Source organism: Pipistrellus kuhlii, unplaced genomic scaffold (genome assembly GCF_014108245.1).
Source record: "Pipistrellus kuhlii isolate mPipKuh1 unplaced genomic scaffold, mPipKuh1.p scaffold_m20_p_2, whole genome shotgun sequence".
Classification (NCBI taxonomy): domain Eukaryota; kingdom Metazoa; phylum Chordata; class Mammalia; order Chiroptera; family Vespertilionidae; genus Pipistrellus; species Pipistrellus kuhlii.
In genome coordinates this window covers 59,244,762-59,257,117 of record NW_023425515.1, presented here as the reverse complement: position 1 = coordinate 59,257,117, position 12,356 = coordinate 59,244,762, and the positions used below count along the sequence as shown (strand labels likewise).

The window sequence follows — 12,356 nt, the reverse complement described above, 5'->3', positions numbered from 1 at the left end:
TTCAGAAAAGCAGTATTTTTAAAATATCTTAAGAAAGAAAGTGAAGGACTATAAGCAACATGCAAATGACAGGAAAGGAGAAATAGAAGAGGTAAGAGAAATAAGATGTGACTTCAGACACAACCTGGGTGAGGGCCTGGGCTAATGCTCGCCATCTTCTTTCAGCTAATTCATAGGGCCCTCAGATCCAGCGTGCACCTCACCTTTAAACAGCGACAGAAAGGGGACCAGCTAACACTCTCAATGCTAGCCTTCCTTGCCAATGGCTAAACATTCAGATAAAAACACACAAACACAGATTTCCTAAAGCATAACATATGAAAGATGCTTTCTTAGTGTGAGACACAGCCTTCTGAGACTTCACATTCAATCCAGTTGGTTCCAAACAAATCTGAAATGGCTCAGCTCAATAACATGTTGGGTACTACATGGCTAGGTCTCGTTTTAGACCTTTAGACACATTTACTTTAAAATAACAGAATTGTTGCAGGAGACAACTTTTGGAGAGTTTTATGTCAGAAATCTTGGGTGGATTTGAGGGGAGAGGGGAAAGTAAACTTAAAAGGCTTCATTCATCTGTTCTCCGATCCGGTGGGAACTTGATGGGTGGGAGGGTAATGCTGTTTTTCTTACGCAAAATAGCAATCTCATGCTTTAAGGCCAAAATCCTATCCGCCTGGAGTTGGATCAAGTGAGTGACCTTCTCTCTTGCCACAATATCTGCTTTCCGGGGGCCCTGGAAGGCATTGCCCTGTTGAAAGAAATCGTCTCCTTACTTGAAGCATCTTTTTGGATGTGAAAACATCTGTTTTTATATATTGGTTGTGAGTGCCGGCCTTGGTCCATTTAAAAAGCCATTGCTCCTTCCTCTAAGGGGCCTTCATTCTTCTCCTGAAATGTGTTCCTTTGCACTAATAAACAACTCTTAAAATGCAAGTATCCTTTAGGTGGGTAAGCCACCACTCATACCTTAGATGGCTTATCACTGGAATCATAAAAGACAAGGTGCTTCCATTTTTTTATACAGCTCATAGTCACATTTTACTTCCCAAAAAGAAAATCATCTTTATGCCCTGCCCTAGCCAGTTTGGCTCAATGGATAGAGCACTGCCCTGCAGACTGAAGGGTCCTGTGTTCAATTCTGGTCAAGGGCACTTGACCTCGGTTGCAGGCTCGATTCCTGGCCCTTGTTGGGGCCAGGGTAAGAGGCAGCCAATCAATGAGTCTCTCTCACATGGTTGTCTCTCTCACATTCATGTTTCTCTCCCACTTCCTTGCATTCTCTTTAAAAATCAATAGAAAAATATCCTCGGGTGAGGATTAACAACAACCAAAAATCACCTATATGTCCTTATCTGACTTCATCCCCTGACCAGCCAACTCCTGCTCACACTCCAGACCTCACTTTCAGGGGGGGACTTCTTTGCCCCATGGACGAGGCTAGGGTCTCCTGCTCTGTGTTCTATCAAAACACCCTGTGTCATTGGAATCATCAGAGTGCACCATTTAAAATGTATGACATTTGACCACTTTTTAACCTAAAAGTGGCAATTTGTTATGGTCCCACCTAAACGTTTGATATATTTCTTGGGAGATCCTGGATCTCACCACTGTGCCTAGTACTTGCCCTGGAACTTGTTACCTAAGTAGATGCTCAATAAAATTTGAACACGAGCTAAAGGGCGGGACATTGCCACCCAGCTGGTATGTACTCTCTGCCTGGCACTTCCTTTAATCCTCACAGTAACTCTGTGAATTCAGTGGTGGTGCTCTAGTTTTACAGAAACTGGGACAGAGACGCATGAACAGGCCCAAGTGATTATATTATTAAGGACCGGAAGCAGGGTCATAACCAGGTTACCTAGAGCCAAAAGCCCATGATTTGTCCATTACCCTCACTCATGATGCAAATAGGGGTTATCGTTACCCAATAGCTTCTCTCTTGCCTGCCTTCGCTTTAGAGGCTGGGAAAGCTAAACACCAACATTACCCTGTCTCTCCACCAGCTAGGGTTGGCTGAGTGAATATAAGCAGGAAACTGGTGCTTTCTTATGAAGGCACAGAAAGGGCTGGCATATGGATGTGAAACATAGACCTGACACAGCTGTTCTGTGATTCTGAGAAGAACTTCAAAGAATCAGAGAGGCCGAAACCGGTTTGGCTCAGTGGATACAGTGTCAGCCTGCAGACTGAAAGGTCCCAGGTTCGATTCTGGTCAAGGGCAGGTACCTTGGTTGTGGGCACATCCCCAGTAGGGGGTGTGCAGGAGGCAGCTGATCGATGATTCTCTCTCATCGATGTTTCTAACTCTCTATCCCTCTCTCTTTCTCTCTGTAAAAAAATCAATAAAATATATTTTTTTAAAAAGAATCAGAGAGACACTGGCCCCTAATATCACAGATCCACTAAATCAAACCCCTTAAGTCACCTCTGAACTTCTTGTTCAGTGAAAAAAAAAACACAAACAAACAAAAACAAGCTCTATTTGTTTAAGCTACTTTCAATGGGGCTTTTCGTTACCAGCAGCTAAATGCTTGTACCAACTCCCCAGTCATTCCATGCAGTCATGTCATTTTAAAGGCACCTTAATTTTCCCTCATTCTCCTCACCATATCCAAAAGGTTTTTGACTACTCTTACTTGGAAGTTTCTTTTGACACTAGCTTCTCACCATCTGCATCCCAATTCATGCCTTGACTGTTGTAAGAACAATCCAGCCAGCTTTGGAGGTAGATAGACCTTGTTTTAAAAACTCACTTCCTGTGCATTAGCTCTGAGAGCTTAAGCAAGTTACTGACTTCTCTGAGCTTTGGGAAGTAGTGTTTTGAAGATTAAATAAGATATCCCATGTCAGTGGTCAGCAAACTACCTCAGTTTGCCGCTCTGTTGACTGAGTTTGCCGACCACTGGAATAGGGGCTTAATCACAAGGAACAACAACAGCCTGTAATTATTGGAATCAAGAGTCTAAGTTAGTGGTCAACAAACTCATTAGACAACAGAGAGGCAAACCTTGGCTCGTGAGCTGCATGTGGCTCTAGAGCTGCAGTTTGCCGACCACAGTCCTATGTAAAGAGACTGCATGTGTAAAGATATACTGTAAAGATACACACTGTAAAGACATACAATATTAATTTTCCCATCCAACTGATCTCCTACCTCCAAACTCTTCCCAATGTATCTGGACTTATCAAAGCACATCAAGTTAACAAATGTTTACTGACTGCTTATTCTGCTTATTTGGGCATCAACTCTCTCAAACACTGCCTTGATTTTCTACTCAAGTGGATAAAGGGCCCTCAGTCTCCTGATTCTAAGCTTCCTCTCATATCTAATGTCCACTTACAAGCTTTCCAAATCCTCCTATTCATTCTCCATGGATTAACCATATTCTTTCTCCTTTTGGACTTGGACTTAGACCAGAGATCTTAAACTCAAGCATCAGAGTCATCCGGAATGCTTGTTAATGTGGTTTGATGCCTGACCACCCCCCTCCCCAAGCCCCCTGCTTCTGACTCAGTAGATCTGAGTTAGTTCTAACAATCTCCCAGGTGATACTGATATGCTTTCTTCAGGGGACATACTTTGAGAACTCCTGGCTGAGACCACTTCCAAGTGCTTAAAGAAAACCAAGAGAAACAATAGGCAGTTTTGCACAACCTATTGTAAGAATATGAGCTATAGTTCAGAATATGTGTTGGGTCCCTGGAGGGCAAGACTTGAAGGGTGACTTTTATTAAATAAGTAGTATCCATCACACATTAAGGAACACTGTGTTAGGCTCAATAAATATTATAAAGAGCCAGTTGAAAGCCCAATGAAGGAGCAAGTGCTTTAGTAAGGCAGCATGTGAGAGCTCACAAGTCAAATGGAAGGAGCAGATATTGGAAATGGATTTTAGGCACCAAATTCAGGTAGAATATTAGTATTATTTATACCTAAATAGCCTTATCTCTCCAGGGCCCAGGGAAACCCCATAGACTAGCATTTATGTAAGTAGTTGGCCCCAAGATGCACACAATGAAGCTAGTTCCTCCGGCTCCCTGTGATGGGGCCAGTGTCACATGGGTGTTCTCAAGGATCAGGCTGAGGTGAAAAGCAGTCTATTAGTAACATCAAGGTTTGCTGAAACGCCAGCACTGAAATTCCCGTGAACGCTACGGCTACAGAACTTCCCCGTGCAACAGCGGGTGGGGAGGAGAGCAGCATACCTGCTGGTTTTGGAGCGTGTTCAGCCGAGAATCAAGCTTCTTCTTTTCAATACACAGATCGTTCATCTGGTGGAGCTTTCTGGTGTGTTCTTTCGTCTTCATCATCAGTTCCCAGCGCACTTGAGCAATCTTTTCCTACCAGGGCAGGAAGATGCAGAATGGATGACATGAATGAGAGGAAATAGAGAAAAATGGATGTGCAGATTTGATCAAAGCCATCAGGCAAACAAAGTGATGTGCACATGGAGAAATATAACCAGAAGTCAGTATGAAAACGCAGCCAGAAGCAACTACATGGGGTCTAGTCTGACTACAGAAAAAATAAGAAGACTGTAGGTGTGATCAAAGACAAAAGTAGGCAAACTAGGACAGGCTGAATTAGTATGCAGACTGAGTGCTGGTATTAACTACTAGTTAAAAGGGGGAACAATAATTTAAGCAGAAAACTTTCAGATGTTCTCTTACTGCTCCAATAAGTTATTTCAGATTGCACATATCCTGTCCAGCATTCCCCTCATGGAGACCAGTCCCATCATATGAGCACCAAGTCATTTACTTCTTTAAGCACAGTGGCAAATCTTGGATAAAAGGAGGATAAGACAAGAGAACACTGGGAACCTCTCCACCTCACCTCAACAATAATTTGTTCTGAATAACTTTCAACTGATGAAATTGGACAGTCAATTGAAGAAGTCATAATGACTTGTAGGCTATGAAATCACCATAAAAGCTCCTCTCCTTGAATCGGGCTGTACTCGGGCACTGCCTCACCTCATGCTCCAGGAATGGCACAGGCATGGACATCTTCTAAGGCCCTGCCAGCTAACTAGCCCACATTTTGTTATAAAATTTGTTACTCAGAGTTGAATAATTCCCAGATTGTAACAGCATGCAAAACACTATATATTGTAGAATAACACAATTAGGTCCCTCAGAGTATAGCTGTTCCATTTCTAACACTGTTAGAGCATTTATACATGAATGTTGACCTCAAAATGAAGCCTTTCTGTAATCATGCCATTTTGCCATCATATTTACATGCACCCTGGACCCCAAACGCCGGTGTTGGTGCCTTCACCTCAACGTAGACTAGTCGCTCCAACTAAGTGAATGGTAAGGAAGCTGAGATAGGCTTAAGGTGAGAAGCTCCCACTGGGGATTGAGCCCACAACTCGGGCGTATGTGCTGACCAGGAATCGAGCCTTGACCTCCAGGTGCATAGGTTGAACACTGAGCCCTGCTGGCCAGGCCAAAGTTACACTTATACATATGTTTCTTCAGGTTTGCATTTTCTTATTTTAATAGTATAATATGTTAATTTGTGGTTTAAACTTTTCAGAACTTTGAATGAAATCAATAAGCAGGGACACCAACTGTGTATACACTGTTAAGGCCCTCGACCTCAGTGGCTTCATTTCCTGGAACAGTGTACAAATCATTGGAACTAAATAGAGATATTGCCTCAGAGACAAGATAAAAATCACAGGTCATTGGAGCTGAAAGTGACCATAAAAGCCACTATGTCCAACCCCTCATTTTATAAAAGAGGAACACGAGACAAAGAAAGTTTGAGGGACTTTCTTGGGATCTGAGATGACTATGGAAAAGCTTATTCTGAGAGTTAATGCAACACGCCATCCCTCACCTATTCTGTAAGAACAATTCCTGTTCATGGTCCATTTCTATAAAAAAAAAAGAGCTTTGAAACTACTGAAACAAGAGGTTACAATCAATTCAAATTACATATTATTGATAGGGTTTTGCCACCAAACATGAGAATTAGAAGACATAAATGCTTAGCACATGTCTAAAACACAGGCCTTAAAAGAATATTAGAAATCAATAGTTTGTTTTGAATAACTTTCAAGGTCTAATTTATTAACAATGTTATTCTGACTATTGAAAACCCAGGTAATCCTTCCCAAATTTCATTTTTTTAGATGTCCTTTTTCTCCTGATCATAAAAGGAATTCACATCTATATATATATATAATACATAAGTCTAGTATGCTAAGTGTCTAACCCAATGGCCAATAGCTTCAGTTGACTGCTCGACCAGTCGCTATGATGCACACTGATCATCACGGGGAAGGCACTCCAACCAGTAATTTAGCTTACTACTGGGGTCTGGCCGATGGGGACTGGGCCAGACAGGCCGACACACTCTGGAGCCCTCCTATAGCCTTTTCCCTGCCAGCTGGCCTCAATTGCCCTGATGGGGACTGGGCGACCCGGCCCCAAATGGGACTGGACATGCCCTAGAGCTCTTCCACAGTCCCTTCCTGGCCCCCATGGGCCCTGATTGGGACTGGGCAAAATGGGCTGGACACACCCTGGAGCCAACCTCCCCGGCCTCTAAAATATTTCTTCTAATTAATATCCTTTCAATGTGCACAAATTCATGCACCAGGTCTCTAGTCTATTATAAGTTTGGAAATACAAGTACAAATGAAGAAAATATCAAGTAGCCATAACCAAAAAAAGTCAAAGATAATATTGGTAATATTTTTAAATATATATGTATATATTACTATATAGGTATAATATAAGCTTATATATTAAGATAATATTATATATACACAATTTTTTATCCTGCATCAGACCATAGGCATCTTCCCACTGAATTAAAATTCTTACCAAAACATAAAAAAAGATCAGAAGTCCCAGTGGAGGGGTGTGACGGACGGGGAAGTGGGGCTCACAAACCGCCTTCGGCTGTACAGAGGCTTCGCAGGAACCACATATAGCTCTCTAGGACTCCTCGCCTCCACCTAGACTGGACTGAAGTAGGTCAGGTGCCCTGCATTCTTACCTCCCACTCCTTTATCTCCCTGGCATTCGTTAGCTCCTTTCGCAGTTTCCTGATCCTGAGCTCCTCCAGTGTTGTATTCACAGAAAGCGTCTGAAGAGCTGCGAGGTCTATCACGCGGCCGAACTTGCTGATCATCAGGTCTCGGACAGTTTCCTCCATTTCTGAAAGAAGACCGTCACCCCCAGGCTGTTGAACCTCTCGCACTGCCACCAAGTGAACAATACCAATAACAAGAACATCCTCGGGAAGGGCTTTCATAAGAAGACGGAAAACGGCGTTGTTACGAGTTGCTTTTTCCTCTGTAACTTTTCAGTGGCTACTTTCTTCGCTTAAAATGCCCATTCCCACATTATCTGTTAACCTACTCCAAGACCTTGTGTAAGCCTGGCTGGTGGGGCTCAGTGGTTGAGGGTCAACCTATAAACCAGGAGGTCCGGGTTCAACAGACTCGTCTTCTCCACTGTCTTACGCAACCTGACCTGCCCCTCCTCAGACTGCTGATGGACTCCAACTAAATTATAAACACTGCCATTTGTAAGCCTTTTGTTATTAATAGAGCGGGCATTTAACAAAGGTTTCCATCTTACTCCAAGTAAAAATGAAAGTCTGGTGGTGTTTCCCAGGCCCTGCATGGTCCACCCTCCCTGCCGGCATTGGCTCTCCCACCTCCTTCCTCACATCTCGCTCGTTGTTTACTCCTTTGCATCTCACACATGCCAGCAGGCTTGCTCCCATCATCCCACAGCCTGGAAGCTGTTTCCCTAATAGCTACCTGCTTCACTCTGTCCAGCCCATTTTCTGAAAGCGAGTGGGAGACCCGTGGAAGACACGTCCAATACACTCAGCTCTAAAGGTGTAACAACAGCAGGTGCTGGTCCTCCAGCCGGGAAGAGCCACACCGTACCAGGCACGTCACTTTTGCAGAGAGCTCTTCCCATCCTGCTAGGGACCTCACGCTGGCTTTCCCAGTCCTTTTCAGTGTGCCTTTTTAATGACTATCTCCAGTTGACCTGTAGTGTATTTCATTTGTGTTTATTGTCTTTCCCCCATGTGAGAATGCTGGGACACCTGGGCAAAATCCATCTGTGGGTTCTGAGTGCCTCAAGAAATGTGATCTTGTAACGAGAATTTCTCAGTCACAGACCACTTTAAGTGTAGCCCGAAGGCCCTGGGGCGTGGCGCGATGCAGTTCTGTGGTAGAGTGGAAAGTGTCTTCAGGTGTCACGGTTACGGTGGAGTTGTCACAGTGTAAGTGGCTAGGCTGCCATTTGGCACAGACCAGGGAGGGCTACTTATTTCTGTTCTGTGTGAAGAGGGACACCATTGATGTGTGTGATGCGGTGGCCATGACAACCATTGATGCAAATGGAAGAGTCAAACTAGTTGCCCAGCGTGGCTGGCCTATGGCTGCCCCTTGGCTCCCCTCCAGCTAGCCCCATCTGAGGGGGTAACCTCTCCCATGGCGATGCACATGGCAACCTCAGCATGGACTCTGGTCCTTGCCACACCCCTGTGGAGCCAGACTAATGCCCTTCTGAATCCATCAGACCAGCTCATTTTCACTGGGGACATCAAGGCTTCTGGAACATTCGCCACCCACCTTCCCCATGTCTGTGAACTGTGCCCTCCTTGGAATGGAGGAAACGTAACCTTCCAGCCCCACGCCCCAGACTCTTTCTTCTCTCCTTCCCTGGGAGGGAGGGAGGAGGCCTCCACACACCAATGGCGGGTCTCTCATCACTGGTTACAGCACATGTGTCAAACACAAGGCCCGCGGGCCAAATCCGTCCCGCCAGGCCTTGCAATGTGGCCCGCACCGCACTGTCATCACTGCACTCCGCTGCGTTTCCATCACAATGACAGTTTATGACTGTTCAGTAAACCATTCGGCCCGCGATTTAGGCTGGATTTTAGATTTTGGCCCCTTCTCTGATTGAGTTCGACTCCCCTAGGTTACAGGAAAGGAACTCACTCTAGTTTCAGACTCAGAACTAGGAAGTCAGTCTTTAGCCAAGTTCACAACTTGCTTTCAGAAAATGGCCTGGAGGTGGGAGAAACTAAAAGTCACTGAATAAAACTCGCACGCCAGGGAACTACGTTTTATTTTATTTTAACTAGCACTCCGAGAGTGTGATATTTCGTTTCATTTTCTTCACACATTTTCCCAAACTTGATTTACCCAAATTGAAAGAAGCTTCCTCATTTTTACATTTGTTTATTCCTTGGTTTGATGAATTGTACTTCCAAATATAAAGAGCATTCATGGGCTACAGAAGCCAGAGGAACATGAAGCATGTGAGAAACACGAGTACCTCAAGGCTTACGCCCGAGAGACCTCTGTGTCCCTACCTCTGTGTCCCAAGTGGGTGTTATGCAAACATGGAGCCCTAACATGGACTTTTAAAATTTTATACTCCAGCCCCCGGGGAGGGCAGAGGCACCAGCACTGGAGAGAGTGGCCTCTACAAATCCAAGCAACCTGGACTAGATAACCACTATAGTCTCCCTTTTTATGGCTTTCTTTTTCAACTTCTCTTCAAAAATTCTATTTAATTGTAGCAAAACACACATGACAAAAAAAAATGATTTAAATGATACATTTTAAAGTGTACAGTTCTATGGTATTAAGGTAGATGCTACAGTAATATTATTTTTATTAAAGCTGAAATACTTAATCAGCACACATAGATTCCATATATTGAATGTTACCAAATTTTTTTAAAATATAATAATCTTTATACTGCATCTTATACTATCCAGTTCCAGATGGATTAAAAATGCAAATGTGAAGAATACTACTTAAAGAGGAAACTATAAAAAAATCTTTAAGACCTCAAAACAGAAAATTATTTCTTTTTAAAAAATGTTTTTATTGATTTGAGAAGGAAAGGGAGGTTGAGAGAGACAGAAACATCAATGATGAGAGCATCATTGATCAGCTGCCTCCTGCACGCCCTCCCCGCCCCCGCTAGGGGATTGAGCCCACATCTCGGGCATATGCCCTGACTGGGAATTGAACCATGACCTCCTGGTTCATGAGTCAACACTCAACCACTGAGCCACACCAGCTGGGCAGAAAAGGATTTCTTAAACAATACACACAGACACACACACAATGTAAAAAGCACAAATTAATAGATGAAATTAACTATATTAAGATTTAAAATATCTATATCCCCAAAAGATACACTAAACAAAGTAAAAGGCAAGCCACAAATGAGAAGAGATTTGAAGTGCATTCAATGGACAAATAAAGGACATAGAAAGAACTCCCTAAAATTAATAAGAAAATGATGAAAAAAGAAGTTAAAGATGGGTAGCATACATAACAGGCAAATTACAGAAAAGGAAACAAATAGATGTATGTAAAGTTGTTCAACCTCGCCAGAATCAAGGAACTGTGAATAAAAACCACAATGAAAGATAACTTAACATCCAGCAGGTTGGCAAAAGTATCAAAGCCTGATTGTATCAAACACTGATGAGAATATGAAGCCTGGGCAATTGTCACTCACTGCCGGGGCCAGCAGGGGAGCTAAAATGGTACAACTGCTTTGGAGGGCAATGTGGCAACAGTGAAGAGAGCTGAAAATGTACACAGCTCTCTGTTACCCAGGGGTCCCGTCCTGGGATTCACCACACACACACACACACACACACACACACAACAAGGTTTACTGAAACACTGCCTTGTAATGATGAAAAATTAAAAATACCTTAAATATCAACAGGAGACTGAAGAAATAAGTTATTTTACAGTCCTACCATGGATTATTATAATAGCACAGTGATTTTCAACCTTTTTCATCCTGCGGTACACATAAACTGATTATTGAATTTCTGTGGCACACCAAAAAAAATCTTATATTTTTTGTCCATCTGACCAAAAAATAGGTATAATTTTGATTCATTCACATGGGACAGCTATTGCTGTGTTGGCTGTTGTCATTTTTTTATTTGGCAACCTAAGGGTGAAGAGGTAGGTATGCTGATTAAATAGTCAGGGATTGCATGGTTTAGGAATTCTTGGGTCACACCAGTTGCAAATCGTTGTAATAGCAGTTAAAATGAACAACTGTGCCGAAACTGGTTTGGCTCAGTGGTAGAGCATCGGTTTGCGGACTGAAAGGTCTCAGGTTCGATTCCAGTCAAGGGCATGTACATTGGTTGCGGGCACATCCCCAGTAGGCAGTGTGCAAGAGGCAGCTGGTCGATGTTTCTCTCTCATCGACGTTTCTAGCTCTCTATCCCTCTCTCCTCCTCTCTGTAAAAAAAATCAATAAATGATATTTAAAATAAAATAAAATAAAATGAACAATGTTGTAGCAATATGGATAACTCTAAAAAAAACTGGTTTCATACAGTGAACTGCAGAACTATATGAATAATATAGCATCACAGTTAAAAAGTATGCGGAGTGGTTTCACATGTTGTGTGTGGACACACGCACATTCATGTGTACTCGCCTGGTACCTGATCATGTGGAAATGGATAGCATAAAAGTTTCTTAAGCTTGCTCATGGTACGAGGGTTATTATTGTGTTGTTCTATATTTCATTGTACATAAACCCTTTTATAACTCAGAGAAACCATTCTATGATAAAAGGTGTATCCCTTTAAACTGGGACAGTGATCGCTGATTGGTGGGAGAGATGATAAGTAGGAAGATGAGAAGGTGCTTTTGTTCCCTCTTAATTCTTTAGTTACTTACTGCTTTCAGTCCCTTGAGAGTTCCCTCTTATCAATAAATATGGCGTATCGGTCAATATTACCAGGTGATTGTGGGCTTCGGTACTCACGGTGTATAGTTTTGGACATCTCCCTCTTTTCCCGAATAAGCTGCTTCCGTCTCTCCCGCCAGTCCTTGTTGAGCTTCTGCTGCTTGGAGTTCTCCTCCTGGAGCTGCACGATGCGCCCTTGGAGCCGACTCAGTGATTGGTTAGAAAAGACCAGCGTCCCAGAAAGGTCGGTAGGTATTTCCCCAAAAACCACGTGCTCTATCTGACAAAACAAAACCAGACAAAAATCAAAGCAAACACCAGACTAAATGTGCAGTCACAGAGAGCACGGGGGTGCAGCTCCTTCTGTTCTTGTTTGGGTCGCTGTCCGTTGGCCTGGTGTTCTCCTCACTGCTAAGGAAGGTGAAGGCAGGAGATTGCCTGCAGAGAATAGGCACGTTATACCCCTCCACGTCAGATCTGCCCACTCAGATCATGGCTGATGTCTACCGCACAAGGATGGGACAAACATTTCAGGGCTGGCATATTAGGCAAATTGCTACAGACAGCTGACTCAGTTTGTGTCAGGTGACAAAGAGCAAATTACACCCGAAACA

The 12,356-nt window shown here is 43.3% G+C and overlaps 1 protein-coding gene across 1 annotated transcript in view; it reads right to left on the bottom strand.

Moving 5' to 3' along the window:
* Positions 1-256: 256 nt before the first annotated feature.
* CFAP44 (cilia and flagella associated protein 44) overlaps positions 257-12,356 on the bottom strand; it is a 108,155-nt gene continuing 96,055 nt past the window's right edge. Inside the window, exons 31-34 of the mRNA XM_036447219.2 lie at positions 11,821-12,022; positions 7,022-7,182; positions 4,210-4,344; positions 257-751 (exon numbers count right to left, since the gene is read on the bottom strand). Of these exons, the coding sequence (XP_036303112.1) occupies positions 569-751; positions 4,210-4,344; positions 7,022-7,182; positions 11,821-12,022 (681 nt within the window). The 3' untranslated portion in view covers positions 257-568. The remainder of the gene's footprint in view (positions 752-4,209; positions 4,345-7,021; positions 7,183-11,820; positions 12,023-12,356) is intronic.